The sequence below is a fragment of the Mobula hypostoma genome, chromosome 12, assembly GCF_963921235.1.
Source record: "Mobula hypostoma chromosome 12, sMobHyp1.1, whole genome shotgun sequence".
NCBI lineage: Eukaryota > Metazoa > Chordata > Chondrichthyes > Myliobatiformes > Myliobatidae > Mobula > Mobula hypostoma.
The window spans coordinates 5,480,550-5,500,873 of NC_086108.1; the positions used below are offsets into that span (position 1 = coordinate 5,480,550).

The 20,324-nt window shown below is 43.3% G+C and overlaps 1 protein-coding gene across 6 annotated transcripts in view; it reads right to left on the reverse strand.

Annotated features, from left to right (window-relative positions):
- c12h19orf47 (chromosome 12 C19orf47 homolog) overlaps window positions 1–20,324 on the reverse strand; it is a 94,874-nt gene that overhangs the window by 29,267 nt on the left and 45,283 nt on the right. For 5 of the 6 annotated variants that reach the window (XM_063063534.1, XM_063063535.1, XM_063063531.1 and 2 more), the window contains exons 3-4: window positions 15,929–16,043; window positions 5,820–5,901 (exon numbers count right to left, since the gene is read on the reverse strand). In XM_063063534.1, the coding sequence (XP_062919604.1) occupies window positions 5,820–5,901; window positions 15,929–16,043 (197 nt within the window). The remainder of the gene's footprint in view (window positions 1–5,819; window positions 5,902–15,928; window positions 16,044–20,324) is intronic. The other variant, XM_063063536.1, reaches the window with a different exon arrangement.

Sequence of the window (20,324 nt, forward strand, 5' to 3'; positions counted from 1 at the left end):
GATGCTGAGTTCCTCCAGTATTTTGTGTGTGATATACATTGGAGTGATGCAGGGTTTCAACCAATGATCCCTCTAAGGTATGTGTGCACGCACACATCTTTTGCTACTAGTGCACAGACGAATTTAAGCTACGCACAAAGGAATTTAAACTGCGCACAAAAGGTTGTCACCCTCTATGCTGTTGGCATGTTTATTAGATTTCAACATATTAAAGTCATATTTCAAGTCTCAACATATTACTAGATTTCATCACTCAATCTAATTTCACTTCTTATAATATATTGCCCTGCAGCTGGTAGCAGGCCTTGCCTGTTTTCAGCTGTCACCATGAAGGGGTGCGGAAATCATATAGCCTGAAGCTCAGGGCTATCCTTTTTTGACATCTGGATATGCCATTTTTCTGTCAAAAAGTCCCGGGCTATTGCATTTCAGGTAAGTGAAATTATTTTCTTTTGATCCCTCTCTATTCACTCTTTATTTGCCCCAGAAACAGCAAAGTATTTTCCAAAGTTTTCTCATTAAAAACCCTGCAGAAAGCTTCCACCTCGGGTGATTTTTGAGGTTTTCTCACCCCCTAGCTTTGTACACAACACACTGCAAAGGCAGTAAATGGAGTCACCGCTTACTGATGTCGTCTTGTGTCTGTGCTGAACTATTATTCTGCCTAGGTCCATTGACCAGCACCTAGACAACAGCCCTCCATAACCCTGCCATCAAGGTGCTCACCCCAACTTCACTGAAACGTTGAAATCGAAGCCTTCCGCTGGTAGCTCATTCCACATTCCACCAAACTCGTGAGTGAAGAAGATCCCCCTCATGTTTCCTTAAACATTTCACCACCCTCTAAGTGAAGAAGTTGCCCCTCAGGCACCTCTTAAACATTTCACCTTTCACCCTTAACTGCTAATTGTAGTCTCAGCCACATCCAAGCTTAGAGACCAGTTTCCCATGCATAGCCACATCAAGGGCCTTTCTAAAGTATAAACAGACAACAGTCATAAGATATAGGAGCAGAATTAGGCCATTTGGCCCATCCATTCTGCCTGCTATTTCATCATGGCTGAAAAATTTTCCTTCTCAGTCCCAATCTCCCGCCTTCTCTCCATATCCCTTCATTCTGTAATCAAGAATCTATCAACCTCTGCCTTAAATATACCCAATGACTTATCCTCTATAGCCAGCTGTGGCCACGAATTCCACAGATCAACCAGTCTCTGGCAAAAGAAATACCTCATCTCCGTTTTAAAGGACACCCCTCTATTCTGAGGCCGTGCCCTCTGGTTTTAGATTCCCCCACATAGGAAACATACTCTCAACATCCACTATCGAGCCTTTCAACATTCAATAGGTTTCAATTAGGTCACGCCTCATACTTCTGAATTTCAGTGAGTACAGGCCCAGAGTTATCAAATGTTCCTTGTATAATAACCCTTTCAATCCCAGAATCATTCTCGTGAACTTCCTTTGAACCATCGCCAATGTCAGCACATCCTTAGATAAGGGACCCAAAACTGCTCATAATACTCTAAGTGAGGCCTCATCACGGCCTTATAAAGACTCAACATCACATCCTTGCTTTTATGTTCACTCATCATAGCTTGTCACACGAGACAGCCAGCCACTCTAGTGTTGTTTGGTTGATGTTGAGCAGGTCAGTGTCAGCTAAATCAGGTGAGAGTGGGCAGTTGCGCAGAACGTGTTCGATGTTCTGCACCCTTTCGCCACACTCACAGGATTCGCTGGTCTTTAAACCCCACTTCACCATATTGTCTCCTGTCCTACAAACTCCCGCTCTCGCTCTGTTGAGAGTACACCACTTCCGTCTGTCAAGCAGTGCCCCGTCTGGTAACATTTCTGTGGGGTCTTGCACTGTATTGTTTGGTGGGGTTCTGGCTTCTGTTTGTTGCCAGAGGTCAATCCTGTATGTTTGGGGGGGATGTTCCGTGCGGTAGTTCCTCCATTGTAGCAAAGCTTTTCCTCGATTTTAGGCGGTTGGAAACTGACTCATGATGATGTAGTGGGTGCCGTGGATCCCAGTCCTGTTTACCTTTTTCAATTTTTGTTGTAGTGTGTCTTCGGATCTCTGGGGGAGCAATGCCTGCAAGTCTGTAAATGATGTTAGTGGGTGTGGGGCGCAGTGTGCCCGTGATTATTCAGCAGGCTGCAAGAAGATGAATGTAACTCTTGTTGATTGGGAGGACATCACTACCTAACTGAGTGCCTCCGTGATAAAACAGCGGTAGTCACATTAGTGCCAAAATCCATCTCTGTCACCTGCAGCAGTGAACCAGCGGCTCTCCACGGACGCAGTCCAAAGGCCTCAAAGCTGCGCTGCTGCACGACAGCGCACATTCCACAGTCGGCTACGTGTCCCACAGCAACCAACCACTGTGAGGTCTGATGCTTCCCTGCGTCAGACACTTAACTGAGCAGTAGTGATCAAGCAGGGATAGTGAACCAGTTGCTCGAGCATCAGCTCAGGGGCAGTCAGATCTCTTGGCAATCCTGATTCCCAGCAGACAGTGAAAACTGTCCCATGGAGGTATCAATTACATAGAGTGAGCGAATACCACCTAGATTCTTAATTCTTCTAAAAAATAGATTTTTATTTTGAGAAATGAATTTCAAGGGCATTCACGTACATGATATAAAACTAGAACTAGAATATAAAAGGAAGGATGTAATGTTGAGGTTTTCTAAAGCACGGGTGAGGCCTCATTTGGAGTATTGTGAGCAATTTTGGGCCCCTTGTCTGAAGAAAGGATGTGTTGACATTGGAGAGGGTTCAAAGAATCTCCTTCTACCCTAGGCCACGAACTTATCAATCACCCCGATGAGTTATTAACTTCAAACTTTCTGCATAATCACTCAAAGAGCTGAACTGTATATGCATCTAAAGAGAGCTGTATAACTCATCTCCTTCTACTTTAGATCATGAACTTATCAATCACCCCCGCTGTGGACACTTTCTGGAGGTCCAAGATCCGTATGCTCCACGACCGCTGGACTAAGTGTGCAAATGTAGGAGGGGACTATGTTGAAAAATAAATGTGCTAGGTTTTCTAAAATTGACTCCTTCTACCTTAGGCCACGAACTTATCAATCACCCCTCATATATATTTTGCCGTTCTATGCATATAAAATACTTAAGAAACGTATGTATTTCAATAATTAAACCACTGCGTTGCTTAGTAATAATTGTAGCTTTCATCGGGGCAGGGCCTTTCACATGCTCCAACATTCTCACTTTATCCTTTAAAATTGTTCTGGTCATTGACCGACTGTAGCCTAACACTTTCCAACGACCGGTGGCATTTCACCTCTTTCCGATCGCTTTATTATTTCCACTTTATTTTCAATCGTGATCGTTCTCTGTCAACAGAACAGAAACGCTGCGGATTCAGCAGCAGCCGCGGGCAGCAGATCCTGAGCTCCCCCGGGTCCTAAAGTCCACCCGCACTGAGACAGGTTCAATGGGACAAGTGGGGGGCGGTGCTGACTGGAAAAGGGGGGAGGGGTCAGGGTGAATCTTGCTAAGAAAAATTTCAGCCAAATACAAAGTTACACACTCAACACAGTGTTAACAACAACGTGATCCGACTTAAAATGGCGGACAGCGTTCTTCTTCCTTGAGCCGACGTATTTTTAATATAATAAGCTTTATAGCAGGCCGTTCGTAAGTACCAGTTGTTCGTAAGTCGGACGTTCATAATTTAGGGAATAACTGTTTATCAAAGAACATAAAGGTCACCATATGCAACCCTGAGATTCATTTTCACAGTCAAAACAAGACACATACAATACAAAGAGAATCAATGAAAGACCACCCCAACAAGACAAACAAGCAGTGTGCAAAAGAGAACAAACTGTGCAAATATAAAAGAAATAAAACTAACAATAAATAAGCAATAAATACCAAGAACATCATAATACTAAACTATTTTGCAGTTCCAAGTCTTGAGCCAATATACAGTCAAACTCCACGTTACAATAGCTTAAGGTTAAAGTTGTACAAATTTAACAGTAAAATATATCTCTGAAAGCTGCTATCCAACGAAAGTTTTAAGAAAAGTCATAAAATTGTCAATGTTGGAAATCTGAAATAAAAAAATCTGTTAGAGGTGAAGCAGTGTCTGCAAACGGATAAATATGAATACAGTCAATTTTTCACATCAATCACCTTTCATCAGAGTTAAGAATAGTTCGAAAACAAGCATGTTTTAAGTGGCAGGGAAGCAGGAGGGATGACTATATACATGTATATTTTGCTGATATTCTGTGCACGCCTGCTGTCGTATGTGTGCGGGGACTAGGCCTCAAGCCTGGGAGAGGCATTGCAGCCACTACGCTCCACCAACCACCCCAACCCACCCCGCCCTGCCCCACCCCCCCGTGTTTGGCAGAAAACAAGCTATGTTGTGGTCAACTGAAGATTTCAATGGACTATGTGCATATAAATTTTGCACAGTTGCATTTTGCTGGTATCCTGTATGTGCTTGTTGCCTTGTGTGTAGGTGTGTGATGCCCAGGAGGGGCATCGGAGCTCATGTGCTTCACTGGGGGTGGTGTGGCGCAGCTGAATCCCCACCCCCCACCCCCCGGTGTTTGCTCAGCGGGGTACAAGTTTTATTACAGTTGACTGCAGATTGATGGCGTGAGTTTTGGACTCTTATTTCGTGATTGTGATACCATTTGTGTTGGCTATCTTGTGTGTGCTTGGTGCTGTGTGTAACTGTTGGTACTGTGTTTTGCACCTTGATCCTGGAGTAACACTGTTTCATTTGGCTGCATTCCTGAATATGCTTGAGTGACAAATAAGCTTGAATTGAAAAGGTTATCCAACTTGTGACATGAATCTCTCTCCACAGATGCTTCCTGCCCTCTTGGGTATTCTGGGGAGGCACAGCAATGTAATAGTTAACGTAACACTATTACAGTGTCAGAGACTAATTGCTATTGTGAGGAGCTTGTACATTTTCCCCATGACCGTGTAGGTTTCCTCTGGATCCTCTGATTTCCTCCCACATTCCAAAGACGCACTGGTAAATTAATTGGTCACATGGGTATAACTGGGCAAAGTACACTCGTTTGGCTGAATGGACCCATTATGTGCTGTAGCTCTAAATCAGAAAATATGTCCACTGTTCTTTTATTTCAGCTTTACAGCATCTGAGATGTTCAGTATCTCACTATCACCAGTATCACCACTATTCCCTCCCCTGTCGTCATGCATCCTCTTGTCTTTAAATCTCCTGCAGATTGCGCCAGGTAATGTCATAGTTAGCGCGATGGAGTTCAAAGCTCAAATCTGGCGACGTCTAAGAAAGTTTGTACATTTCTTCCCGTGTGTGCATGGGTTTTCTCCGGGTACTTCAATCTCATTCCACAGTCCAAAGACCGACCGGTCAGCAAGTTAATTGGTCACTGTAAATTAGGCGAGATTAAACAGGTGTGTTGCTGGGCAGCACGGTTCAAAGGGCTCGAAGGGCCTATTTCACGGTGGATGGATAGATGGATAGAGAGGTCATCTGCCATGAACAAGCCTTTATCATTCCTCTCTTAGGTGGCACAATCAGCATCTGTATCATTCAGTTTCTCCGTGTGCACTTTATCTGAATCACCACCTCTTCTCCCAACTTATAATATGTTACTCTGGGTTTCTAAAATCTCGTGTTTATGACTGTTTTCATAACAGTTCCTAGTTCTAATGAGAGGTCATTAACCTGAAATAGTAACTCTTGTTTCGCTCTCTTCACCTTCACTGCCTGAACTGGTGTATTATTAGAACAATTTTCCCCACTGCATTTGTGTCTACTTACGTGAGCCCGTTGTTCTTTTCAATTCAAACTGTACGTTTCCAGGAGAGGGGTTTATCGACTCTGTAGCCATCTTAGCAAGTTCCTAAAAGAAGATATAGAGTAAGATGAGAGGTGGAGGACATGATGCAAGCCTATACAGGTGGGGTGTAGATGTTTTGCTGGCTGTTCACTCTGCAGAACCTACTCTCCTTGGCATTATGGGGGCTGTTCCATCGGGATCATCACAGAGGCTGCTGAGCGAGCCTCCAGATGGCTATGGATCAAGAGGTATGACCTGTGGACCAATGCTGCTGGGACCCAAATGGGGCAGAATCAACCCCGGCTGGTTCACCTGGGTGAGAGTATCTGATGTTTATGAACCCCTTTCTGGGCATCTCTGGAAATACGGCTGGTTGGCCTTTCGCCAGCAGCCACTGGATTCTGTGGCGATAAACCGGCCTTTCTCCGGGCTTCCTACATCTAAGGTGTATACAACGTTGGTCTCGCCAAATCCGTGAGATTGGGATGACTCGCCCATCCAATCCCCGGTTTGTGTGAATGCTGTGTGATTTACTGCCCTGCAATAGCCAGTCAGCATAAAATAACAGATTACACACTGCAACAATTACGAGCAGTATATTTGTGAACATTAACTGAGCCAAAGAGCTAGTAAAGAAAGAAGAAAGGGCCCATTATTATTAATCAGTCAAATGGGCACAGGCTGGAGCTCAAATCTTCCAAAGGCCATATTCACTGTCTCATTGGGCGGTATTCATGAGTACTCTTGTATAGTTGAACGACAATTGAACTTGAACTGAATTAATATTTTAAACTTAGAAAATGGTTGGGTTGAGCTGTTCTCTGATCTTGGCAATCCACTTGCAAATGTTTTGTCACCATGACAGTAGACATCATCAGTGCTGTTTACTTTTGGTGTGTCCTCCAAATGCTTGGCGTTTATAAACTTATCTATCAGTTGACTGGTTGCCTTGGAATTCCTAGAAGCATGGTTTTCCACAAACAATTCTATAAACAGAAATGTAGCACTCGATCCCATTTATAAGCCAACGTGGGCAAAATTCCAAACGATGCACAACAGTTCACCACGCAACCAATCAGCAACGAGACCCCTCTCCCTACGCCACAAATGATTTTCTGTAATAGAAACATAGAAACATAGAAAATAGGTGCAGGAGTAGGGCATTCGGCCCTTCGAGCCTGCACCGCCATTTATTATGATCATGGCTGATCATCCAACTCAGAACCCAGCCTTCCCTCCATACCCCCTGACCCCTGTAGCCACAAGGGCCATATCTAACTCCCTCTTAAACATAGCCAATGAACTGGCCTCAACAGTTTGCTGTGGCAGAGAATTCCACAGATTCACCACTCTCTGTGTGAAGAAGTTTTTCCTAACCTCGGTCCTAAAAGGCTTCCCCTCTATCCTCAAACTGTGACCCCTCGTTCTGGACCTCCCCAACATCGGGAACAATCTTCCCGCATCTAGCCTGTCCAATCCCTTTAGGATCTTATACGTTTCAATCAGATCCCCCCTCAATCTTCTAAATTCCAACGAGTACAAGCCCAGTTCATCCAGTCTTTCTTCATATGAAAGACCTGCCATCCCAGGAATCAATCTGGTGAACCTTCTTTGTACTCCCTCTATGGCAAAGATGTCTTTCTTCAGATTAGGGGACCAAAACTGCACACAATACTCCAGGTGTGGTCTCACCAAGGCCTTGTACAACTGCAGTAGTACCTCCCTGCACCTGTACTCGAATCCTCTCGCTATAAATGCCAGCATACCATTCGCCTTTTTCACCGCCTGCTGTACCTGCATGCCCACTTTCAATGACTGGTGTATAATGACACCCAGGTCTCGTTGCACCTCCCCTTTTCCTAATCGGCCACCATTCAGATAATAATCTGTTTTCCTATTTTTGCCACCAAAGTGGATAACTTCACATTTATCCACATTAAATTGCATCTGCCATGAGTTTGCCCACTCACCCAACCTATCCAAGTCACCCTGCATCCTCTTAGCATCCTCCTCACTGCTAACACTGCCACCCAGCTTCGTGTCATCCAATCAGCCAAATGATAAGTATATAAAGGCCAAGCTTTCAGAGGACACGCTACAAGTAAACAGTGCACTGATGACGTCTCCTCGTATGGCGATGAAATGATTGCAAATGGATTGCCAAGATTGGAGAACAACTCAACCCCACCATCAACCTCCCGAGCTGCATATTTTCCGAATTATTTCCAATTAGAAAATGAGACAGTAAAATGTGAAAATAGTTGTGAGGGCTGAATATATTTTAAGACACTGTATAAAAATTAAATTGTATAAAAATTAGGTACATATAAGTTACCTCAGTCATTTATCCTAGAACCCATTTCCCCACATTACCATTAACTCCCCCGGATATTACCATCCTCATACACACCACAGACAATTTTAGAGCCAAGTAACGAAACAACTGTTCGCCTTTGGAATGTAGGAGGGACCTAGGGAACCAAGCGAATGCTCTGTAGACACCTACTGCCCATTACACCACTGAGGTTTAGGGCAGCAATGAAGGTCCTCCATCTCTGATGGTGCTCAGGGCTTCCTACATTGTGACAGTAGCTTCCTCTCAGTTTTCACTACTGTCAGTCATGTAAGTCCCAGGTGGAGACTCAGGAATACTCTCACACTCAGATGTGGAAGGATTCTTCATTGCTGTTTCCCATAACAGTTTTGTTTTACCAGTTGGGGTTGTTAGCCCTGAGCTGAACCCCTGAACCTGGAGGACCGGTTGACCACTCTTAGTCTGACCTCTGCCCTTTGACCTGTTTGGTATGGGTGGCCCTACCAAGAGTCAAAGCATAAAGCCCTGACTCCAAACCAACATAGCTCTCCAGGTCATTGAGGCACACAAACCTCCAAATCACGACGAGGTCTATAGATGCATCAAGGACATTAAAGAGACTCTTCAAAGGGCACCAGGTTGAAATAAAAATGGAGAGCTATGTGGGAGGGTTACCTTGATATTAGAGCAGGTAAAAAAGTTGGCACAATATTGCTATGTTCTAACATGGGAGAACATGCAACCTCTATAGAGGCAGTGCCAATCAGAATTAAACCGGGCTGCCGGAGCTCTGAGGCAGCAGTTCTTGTATCCGTAACCCTGTGCCAAATTCGATTGTTCAAACGGGTTTTCAGACAGTGCTTCTTGACAGAATATTCAGCAAAACCAAAAGCAGCATCCGCCATCAGGATAGTCATAGTCATAGTCATACTTTATTGATCCTGGGGGAAATTGGTTTTCCTTACAGTTGCACCATAAATAAATAGTAATAAAACCATAAATAATTAAATAGTAACATGTAAATTATGCCAGGAAATAAGTCCAGGACTAGCCTATTGGCTCAGGGTGTCTGACCCTCCAAGGGAGGAGTTGTAAAGTTTGATGGTCACAGACAGGAATGACTTCCTATGACGCTCAGTGTTGCATCTCGGTGGAATGAGTCTCTGGCTGAATGTACTCCCGTGCCCACCCAGTACATTATGTAGTGGATGGGAGACATTGTCCAAGATGGCATGCAACTTAGATAGCATCCTCTTTTCAGACACCACCGTGAGAGAGTCCAGTTCCATCCCCATAACATCACTGGCCTTACGAATGAGTTTGTTGATTCCGTTGGTGTCTGTTACCCTCAGCCTGCTGCCCCAGCACACAACAGCAAATATGATCGCACTGGCTACCACAGACTCGTAGAACATCCTCAGTATCGTCCGGCAGATGTTAAAGGACCTCAGTCTCCTCAGGAAATAGAGACAACTCTGACCCTTCTTGTAGACAGCCTCAGTGTTCTTTGACCAGTCCAGTTTATTGTCAATTCGTATCCCCAGGTATTTGTAATCCTCCACCATGTCTACACTGACCCCCTGGATGGAAACAGGGGTCACCAGAGCCTTAGCTCTCCTCAGGTCTATCATCAACTCCTTAGTCACACCACCACCACCCAGGACATGCTCTCTTCTCACTGCTGCCAAGAGAGAATGTGTAAGAGCCTCAGGACTTGCACCACCAGGTTCAGGAATAGTTACTATCCCTCAACCATCAGGCTCTTAAACCAAAGGGGATAACTTCACTCAACTTCATTTGGCCCATCATTGAAATATTCCCACAACCAATGGACTCACTTTCAAGGATTCTTCCTTTTATGTATGCACACAGAAAAAAAATCTCAGGGTTGTATGTGGTGACGTGTATGTACTCTGTTAATAAATTGTATTTTGAACTTTTTCTCATCTCATGTTCTCGATATTAAATCCTTATTTATTATTCTTTCTTTCTTTTTTGTATTTGCAGAGTTTGTTGTCTTCTGCACTCTGCTTGAACGCCCTAGTTGGGTGATCTTTCATTGACTCTACTATAGTTATTATTCTACACATTTGTTCAGTATGCCTGCAAGAAAATGAATCTCAGGGTTGTAAGGTAATATACATGTACTTTGATAATAAAATTAACCTTGAACTTTGATTGAAAAGCAAATTGCTTTCAAAGTCACGGTCAGCTATCCACTCCCGTCGGTAAGCAACTCACCATACGATGGAACTTTGTACTGTGTGATGGAACCACTGAAACCTGTTTCAGTGCACAGGTCTCCTTAAACATTCAAGCTGTCCTACACAATGGAGGATTGCGGTTTACCAAAGGTGGGAAATTCCAAATCATCCACCACTGCAGTCAAGACAGGCTGATGGTCCTATTCTACTTGTACACAATATATGTTAGAGGTGTACAAGATGATAAGAGTACACAGTCAGATTTTTTCCTTGGGGTGGAAATGACCTATACAAGGGGGCATATCAACACTGGCACACCACAAGAGTGTGTGCTTAGCCTGCAGCCCTACTCACTCTACACCCATGACTGCGTGGCTATGTATGGGTCAAATGCTATCTATAAATTTGCTGATCATACAACCATTGCCAGTAGACTCTCGGAAAGAGATGAGAGGGAGTACAGGAGCGAGATATACCTGCCAGTTGAGTGATGTCACAGCAACAACCGTGCACTCAAGGTCAGTAAGACAAAAGTGCTGATTGTGGACTTCAGGAAGGGTAAGACGAGGGAACACAAACCAGTCCTTCTAGAGGGATCAGAAGTGAAGAGTGTGCAATTTCAAGTTCCAGGGTGTCAAGATATCTGAGGGTCTAACCTGGTCCCAACATATCGAAGCAGCTATAAAGGAGGCAAGATAGTGGCTATACTACATTAGGAGTTTGAGGAGATTTGGTTTGTCACCTAAAACACCAGAAAACTAGATGAATGGTGGAGAGCATTTGGGGAGGCTACTGCACAGAACCGAAAGCTAGAGAAAGTTGTAAAATTAATCATCTTGATTACTAGGCTCCGTAGTACCCAAGGCATCTTCAAGGAGTGGTGACTCAGAAAGGCACATCCATTATTAAGGACCCCCATCATCCAGGACATGTTCTCTTCTCACTGTTACCATCAGAAAGAATGTCCAGAAGCCTGAAGGCACACCCTCAACGATTCAGAAACAGCTTCTTCCCCTCTGCTATACAACTCCTAAATGGATATTCAATCCACAAACACTAACTAATTTTTAAAAAATATATTATTTCTGTTTTGCACTATTTTTCATCTAACTATTTAATATACATATACAGTACCTATAAAAAGTATTCACCCCCTTGGATTTTTTCCATGCTTTATTGTTTGACTACATTGAATCACAGTGGACTTAATTTGGTTTTTCTCAGACTGATCAACAGAATAAGACTTTCGTGTCAAAGTGAAAACAGATCTCTACAAAGTGACCTAAATTACAATTATAAAATACAAAATAATTGATTGCATAAGTATTCACCACCCCCTTTAATATGATACACTAAATTATCACTCTTGCAGAGTCACATAATTAATTAAATGGAGATCTTGGTTTTTTTGGAGACCCATGTACAGTCATGGCGTTTCAATCGATTGTAGTAAAAATACACCTGTATCTGGAAGGTCCAACTGCTGGTGAGTCAGTATCCTAGCAAAAGCTACACCATCAATCCAAGCAACTTCATGAAAAGGTTATGAAAAATACAAGTCAGAAAATGGATTCAAGAAAATTTCCAAGTCACTGATCAAGAAATGGAAAGAATATCGCACAGCTGCAAATCTGCCTGGAACAGACCATCCTCAAAAAAGTGAGTGACCATAAGAACGGGACTAGTGAAGTGGGTGGGGGGAGGGGGGGGCTCTGGAGGAGTTACAAGCTTCAGTGACTGAGAAGGGAGAGTCTGCACCCACAACAGTCGCTGCCTGGGTGCTTCACCAGTCGCTGCTTTGTGGGAGTATCAAAGGGAAAGCCACTATTGAAAAAAATTCACATGAAATCTCAGCTAGAATTTGTCAGAAGTCACATGGGAGACGCTGAAGTCAGCTGGAAGAAGTTTCTATGGTCTGATGAAACCAAAACTGAGCTTTTTGGCTATCAGACCAAACACCACACATCATCCCTACCGTGAAGCAGGGTGATGGCTGCATCATTCTGTGGGGATGCTTCACTGGAGCAGGCCCTGGAAGGCTTGTGAAGATAGAGAGTAAAATGAATGAAGCAAAATACAGGGATATCCTGGAGGCAAACCTGTTGCAGTCTGCAAGGGAACTGCAACTTGGGAGATTTGTTTTCCAGCAAGACGATGATCCCAAACATTAATGGCTTAAAAACAGCAAAGTTAATGCCCTGAAGTGGCCAAGTCAGAGTCTGGACCTCAATCCAATTGAGAACTTGTGGGTGGACTTGAAAAGGGTTGTTCACTCACCATCTATAGTACCTACAAAAAGTATCCATCCTTCTTGAAAGTTTTCATGTTTTATTGTTTTACAGCATTGAATCACAGTGGATTTAAATTTGGCTTTTTTCACACTGATCAACAGAAAAAGACTCTTTTGTGACAAAGTGATCTAAATTAATTTCATATATAAAACAAAATTATTGATTGCATAGGTATTCACCCTGTTCAAGTGAGAATTTAATAGATGCACCTTTGGCAGCAGGATTCAGAGAAGTTTCACGAGAATTATTCCAGGAATGAAAGTGTTACCATATGAGGAACGTCTGGCAGCTCTTGGGCTGTATTCCCTGGAGTTCAGAAGAATGAAAGGGAATCTCACAAACATTCCAAATATTACAAAGCTTGAACAGATTAGATATGGCAAAGTTATTTCCCATGGTAGGGGAGTCTAGGACTAGAGGGCACAACTTCAGTATTGAAAGATGTCCATTTAGAACAGAGATGTAGATAAATTACTTTAGTCAAAGGGTGGTAAACCTGGAGGCCAAGTCATTGGGTGTACTTAAAGCAGAGATAGGTAGGTTCTTGATAGCCAGAGCATCAAAGGATATGGGGAGAAGGCAGGGGAGTGGGGATGACTGGAAGAATTGGATCAGCCCATGATAGAATGGTGGAGTAGACTCGATGGGCCAAATGGCCTACTTTTGCTCCTATATCTTATGGTCTTAAGTTCATAGTAAATTTATTATCAGAGTGTACGTTACTATATACTACCTTGTGATTCATTTTCTTGCAGGCATTTACAGGAAAATAAATACAATCGAATTTTATGAAAACATTCTAAGACCAACAAACACCATGTGCAAAAGCCAAACTGTACAAATAAAAAAAAATACTGAGAACAAGAGTTGCAGAGTCCTTGAAAGTGAGTCTGTAGGTTGTGGAATCAGTTCAGAATTGAGGTAAGTGAAGTTATCCACACTGGTTCAGGAGCCTGATGGTTGTGGGGTAATAACTGCTCCTGAACCTGGTGGTGTGGGACCGAAGGCTCATTGTGGTGAGTGAAGTTATCCACACTGGTTCAGGAGCCTGATGGTTATGGGGTAATAACTGTTCCTGAACCTGGTGGTGTGGGACCTGAGGCTCATTGTGGTGAGTGAAGTTATCCACACTGGTTCAGGAGCCTGATGGTTGTGGGGTAATAACACCAAGTGTGCAATCTGTTTCACATCTGCCCACATAATGCTGCGTTTTTCAATGTTATCAGGCAAAGTGCTGAATGCTGTTTATAAATGTTGTGAAAGCGACTGGGATGACCAATCTGAGTGATCCATTTCACTACTTAAGGTGGGTGGGACTGGGAAAAATACCTCAAGCCCCAACTAACTGGTTCATCCAAAAATAACCTGCTGTTGCCCGTCACGTCATTTTTCTCTGAAATTAATTTAGAGCAGTTAACTCAGCTGCAAAGGTCGGAAATCTATTCTCAGAATCTATCACGTGTTGTATATCTGGGCCATCACAGTTGGATTTCTGGATCTGGCTAAGGTTTGCTTGGAACAATAAACCCTGGAAGCATGTGCATGTGGAGGAACTCTGCAATGCTGCAGTTTCGTTATTTCATGTGTGTGTTTAATAATTGCTTTGTCTTCACATTTTAATTGAGCTAAATATGGCGCTAGAGGGCGACTTCTTCCAGTGCATTTGCAAAACAGTTAAAATTATTCTTTTTAACGTCTCTTTCTTGTCTTTTCAAGGTAGCTGGGGTGCTGTCGGAGTCTGTGACCTACATCTGCGCGCAAACTGCGGTTCTTCATGGTGGCAGATTCTCGCTCTCTGAGCTCGCCAAGAGGTCTAGAGTTTTCAATACCTCCAGGAGCAGCCTGGAAGATGTGTGCCTTTAGAGTACGGCACTGTGGCTTGTGGACGACCTGGTTCTTCACCGGTATTACCAACTGAAGTGTCACAGGACGTTGGAACATCAAGACAGCAGTGTATGCTGTTGTCAGAATAAGCAACGCTGCAGACTGTAACATCAAAACAGCCAGCTGTTGGCCTCCCCTCTTGCTGTGGCAAGAGTGATACCTCTCTCCCTTGTGAGTGAGAGAGAGTGCAACCGTGGGATGTCAGAGTGTTGGGATCATCATTTTTTTTTTGTTGGACCATAGCTCAAGGTCTCTTTGGAGGATTGGCAGGTGGTGGTGGGGAGGGGCTGATGTTTTTGCTGAGGCAGTTGGGGGGAGGGTTGATGCTTTGCTACTGCTTGTGTGAGGGAACTTTGGGGTTCTAACATTTTTCTGTCATTCATTCGCTGGGGTTTTCTGTTTCGTGAATGTCTGTGAAGAGTAAGAATTTCATGCTGTATACAGTATACATTCTCTAATATTAAATGGAACCACTGAACCGTTATTTGTAAGGTATAATATTATTGCAATCACTTGATATTCTCCCAAGGCAGGGGTTCCCAACCTTTTTTATGCCATGGACCAATACCATTAGCAAGGGTTTGGCAACCCCTGTCCTGGTTGGGGCTTTCGGTTGTTCACTCTCTCCTTTCACAGCTGCCGCTTGGTCTCTGCAGTACAGAGGAGGTCGCTCTCATGTAGTGCAGTACCTCCTTGAACAGATTTCCTCCAGGTGTACCTATTGAGCGCAATTTCTTACCAGTTTTTAGAAAGAGAAAAGTGAAAAGCAGCTGGAATGCTGACAAAGTAGAGCACTATTGATTATAGCATTGATTATTGGTATGAATGAAGAGTATAAGAGGGAGATTACAGTCCCAACAGAATCATATTAATATCTTCCATTTTACTAAAGGCCAACATAGTGCCAGAACGCACAGTCATTAATTTGAAAGTTCAAAGTAAATTTTACTGTTAATGTACATATAGGTCACCATATACAACCCTGAGATCCTTTTTCATGTGGACATATCAGCAAATCTATAGAATATCAACTATAACAGGATTAATGAAAGATCAACCAGCGTGCAGAAGACAATAAACTGTGTACATAAATAAATAGCAAGAACATGAGATAAAGAGTCCTTAAAGTGAGATCATTGATTGTGGGAACATCTCAGTAGATGGGCAAGTGAGTGTCATTATCCCCTTTTGTTCAAGAGCCTGATGGTTGAGGGGTAGGAACTGTTCTTGAACCTGATGGTGGCTCTTGTACCTGGCAGCAGTGAGAAAACAGCATGGCCTGGGTGATGGGAATCTAGGCTTTGCTCCAAAATGCTTCCTTGCCTACAGAGGCCTCCCATTTTTGGCATTTAGTTTCGGAGCCATGTGATAAAGAAAGCAGCTCTAGCAGCACGTACCTGCTTGTAAACCACTTTGGCATGTTTTAGAATGGCAATAATATCCCCGACAGCCGTGATGCCCAGTTCATTCATGATGTCTTTGGTGAGGTCCATGAGCATGTTCTTCTGAATCCTGTGTAAAGAAAGAAAGGTCTTGCTGAGTGTCGGGGTGGCAGGCTCAAGACCTGGCTGGTGCAGGAAGTTAAGTATAGATATTTTCCCTTTGGAGAAACCTTTATTAACCCTAACGTCTTAGGAAATCAGAGACCCCAGAGGAAACCCACGTGGTCCCAGGAAGACAGAGACAAAGAAATACTTTTGGATGACTGTCCCTGTCAAAGTATAGGAAACAGGAGCTTCAATTACAAACAAACCCCAATTCACCATGTGATAATGCCCATAAGATATACTAGCAGAATCAGGCATTCGGCCCTCAAGTCTGCTCTGCCATTCTATCATGGCTGATTTATTATCCCATTTTCCTGCCTTCTCCCGTAACCTTTGACACCATGACCTGACTAACCAAGAACCAGATGAACTGCCCAGAGATGTTGATTGAGAGATTAATACTGGAGACACAAGAGATTTCAGACACTGGAATCTCTGGAGAAACATGGAAAAATACTGGAGGAACAGATCTGGTGGCATCCATGGACAGCAAGATGGAGCCAAAGCATGGATTCCCTATGCAGATCTCACAGTCATACAGCACTACAGCACAGAACCAGGATCTTTGGCACACCTAGTCAGTGCTACACTGTTATTCTGCCTAGTCCCATCAACCCATATCTAGACCAATACACTTTACAACCTTCTCATCCACGTGCCAGTCCAAACTTCTCTTAACTGTTGCAATCGGACCCGCATCTACCTCTTGTGGTGGTAGCTCTCTACACACTCACACCACCTTCTGAGTGAATGAGAATCAGGTTTAAAACCACCAGCATATGTCGTGAAACTTGTTATGTGGCAGCAGTACAATCCAATACATAGAAATAAAACCGAATTACAGTAAATATATGTATTAAATAGTTAAATTAGTGCAAAAAAATGTTGTGTTCATGGGTTCAATATTCATTCAGAAATCTGATTAGTTGAGTGTGTGCCTTCAGAATTCTGTACCTCCTCCCTGATAGTAGCAATGAGAAGAGGGCATGATCTGGGTAATGGGGTCCTTAATGATGGATGCCACCTCCTTGACGGCATTGTTCCTCGAAGATGTCCTGGATACTACGGAGGCTAGTGCCCATGAAGGAGCTGACTAAGTTTACAATGTAAATGTAACTTTGCTGGATCAAATAACGACAGCACAAAAAGATTGTTACTTATCTTTTCACCCGTTTATTTCTTCGAGCTCAGCCAGCGAGTGAACTTGGACCCGACATCAGGGAGAAACCCTTTCTCATCTCCCCGGCGGTTCTACAAATTCACTGCCTGATGTCAGAATTGTCAGAAGTTATAAGGCCATCGATACGAAAGAACAATCAGTTTGATAACCATTCCGGCCAAGTCAATGGACTATTGATACAAAGAACAATCAGTTTGATAACTGTTCCGGCCAAGTCAATGGACTATTGATACAAAGTACAATCAATTTGTTAGACACTCCAGCCACCTTAATTAAAGAAAAGAATATCCTACCTGGTTTGCTGGAGCGACAACTTAATTACAAAGATAAGAACATCCGTCAAATGTATGCTTGAATTAAGAAAGAAATGTTCTGTCTAATTTCCATCAGGTACTGCTTTTTGTCAAAATCAAAAGGTGTGAAAAGCCCAGAGATATCTATGTGGATCTGGGCAAACTTTAATCATCTTGCTCCAAAGAAGGCAGCTGTGAGACATTATTCAAACACACTGCAGTGACAGACATAGTCAGTATTTAATTCATTGTTTACAGACATCTGAGAATCCCCCATTCCCTTAAACTTTATCATACAACTCTCTGCAGCTTACTTCAATCCTGTACAGTAGCCCCCCCACCTCCCAAATTAGACAGTGATGCAGCCAGTTAGAATGCTCTCCATAGTAAATCTGTAGAAATTTGACAGTGTCTTTGGTGACATTCCAAGTCTCTTCAAACTCCTAATGAAATATAGCCACTGTCTGCCCTCTTTGCAACAATATGTTGAGCCCTCATGTTTCTGTTAAATATTTCACCTTTAAGCTATGAACTCTAGTTCAAGCTTCATCCAAATTCAGTGGAAAAAAGCCTTCTATTATAATTATAATACTATTTTAAATCTAAATCCTTTGACTCTAAGAATTACAAATAATGGTTTCCTTGTCGATTCGTCCCTACCCACTCATCTCACTCCTGGCACTTATCCCTGCCTATTCACTTCCTCCCGCACCTCCATACAGTCCTTCTACACAAGGCAACATTTCATCTATCAACTTGCTGGGGTCACCTACTGTGTCCAGTGCTCTGGATGTACATCGGCGAGACATGTCGTAAACTGAGGGACCGCTTCGTTGAGCAGCTCTGCACCATTCACCACAAGCATAAATTCTCGATGGGTTAACATTTCAATTCCAATTCCCATTCCTGTTCTGTCATGTCAGTCTATGGCCTTTTCATGTGCCAAGATGAGGCCACCCTCAAGGTGGAGGCGCAATACCTTATATTCTGTCTGGGTAGTCTCCAAACTAAAGGCATGGATATCAATTTCTCCTCCATTAAAAAAAGATTTCCTCCCCTCCCCTCTTCTTCTATTCCCCACTCTGAACTCTTACCTCTTCTCGCCTATCACTTCTCCTTGATGTCCTTCCTCCTTATCATTCTCTTATAGTTCTCTTTCCTCTCCTATCAGATTTCTTCTTCTCCAGTACTTTATCTTTCCTAGCCAAATGGCTTCATCTATCACCTTCTAGCTTACCCTCCTTTCCCCTCCTGCACCTTTTTATTCTGGTGTCTTCTCCCTTCCTTTCCAGTCCTGATGAAAAGTCTCGGCCCAAAATTTTGATTATTTATTCATTACAATAGTTGCTGCCTGACCTGCTGAGCTCCTCCAGTATTGTGTCCAAAGGTTCATTTTAATATCAGAGAATGTATTCCATATACAACCTGAAATTCACACTCTTCAGACATGCACTAAACAAGAAACCCCTGGAGTGACTGATAGAAACATCGAAGCCGCCAAAGTCCCCACTCCCTCCCTTTGCACAAACAGTAGCAAAAGCATCGAATGCCCCCCCCACACTCGTGCCAGCAGAAGCACCGAGGCACCCCCACCTACCCACCATGCAAGCAACAGCAGAGGCCCCCCAAAGAGACCCCGATTCAGAGTCCATCAAAACTACAGTCCATAACCCAGCACTTCAGAATCTTAGACAGACCTTCTCTCCGTGTTACTCTTAATATTCTCTTCTTCCTAACACTTTATTCTGCGTTCTAGATATTCCTGTTACCTTTTGCTAACTCAAAGTTTAGATGGCGTGCAAAACCATTTTTGTCACTGTACATGTCAAGTATGAAGCAGTTTATAGTTGACATTTCAGGTCAGGACCCCTCATCTGGACTGAAAAAGTGGTGAAGGGAAGGGTGGATCCGAAGGAGAAGGGTCTATAGTTAGGGTGGGTAAGCAGATAGAGCAAGGAAGAGTGGAAACGATGACGAGAAGTGAGGAGATGATAGGTTTAATCTGTCGTTGGTGAAGTCTAAAATGGAAGGAAAAAGTGAGTGTTGTGTGAGGATGTGGCTTATTTGCCAGACGAAAGCCACTTCCACCACGTTGGTCGTTGATTGATCCGTTTAAAAACTGCAGCTGCACTTAAGCTCTAGTTTTAAGCTCCTTGGAGATATCAGATTAGCACGTGTGGGAGGCTTTCTCTCACTTTTCCCCCTTTGCCTCCAGGGCACGTTTCACAGAACCACTGGGGAGTGTGCTCCACTCGCTCTTTTACCCAAGTAACTGTTTGCTGAATATTTAGTTTTGTAGTTTGTGTAACTTGGGGAAACTTAATTGTTTGGTCAATTTTTTTACTGTTGGTAAATAAATGATTAATACGCTTATTTGCAGTCAGTGTTTTATGTCTCATTCACCAAACTCGTGAACCCGTTTCCATGGTACAGTGGGAGAACAAAGTTTTAAGGACCAAATTAAAAAGACCATAAAGGCCTTGACAGAGTGGGTGTGGAAAGGATGTTTCCTATAGTGCATGGTGTCCCGCCCTTTTTTATGCCATGGACCCTTACAATTAACCAAAGGATCCTTGGACCACAGGTTGGGAACACCTGCTATAGTGGATGCGTCTAGGACCAGAAGGCACAGCCTCGGAATAGAGGGATATCAATTTAGAATGGAGTTGAGAGGGAATTTCTTCAGCCAGTGTGCTGAATCTCTGGAATTCATTACTACAGATGGCTGTGGAGGCCGAGTCATTGAGTATATTTAAAGCGGAGATTGATGTCC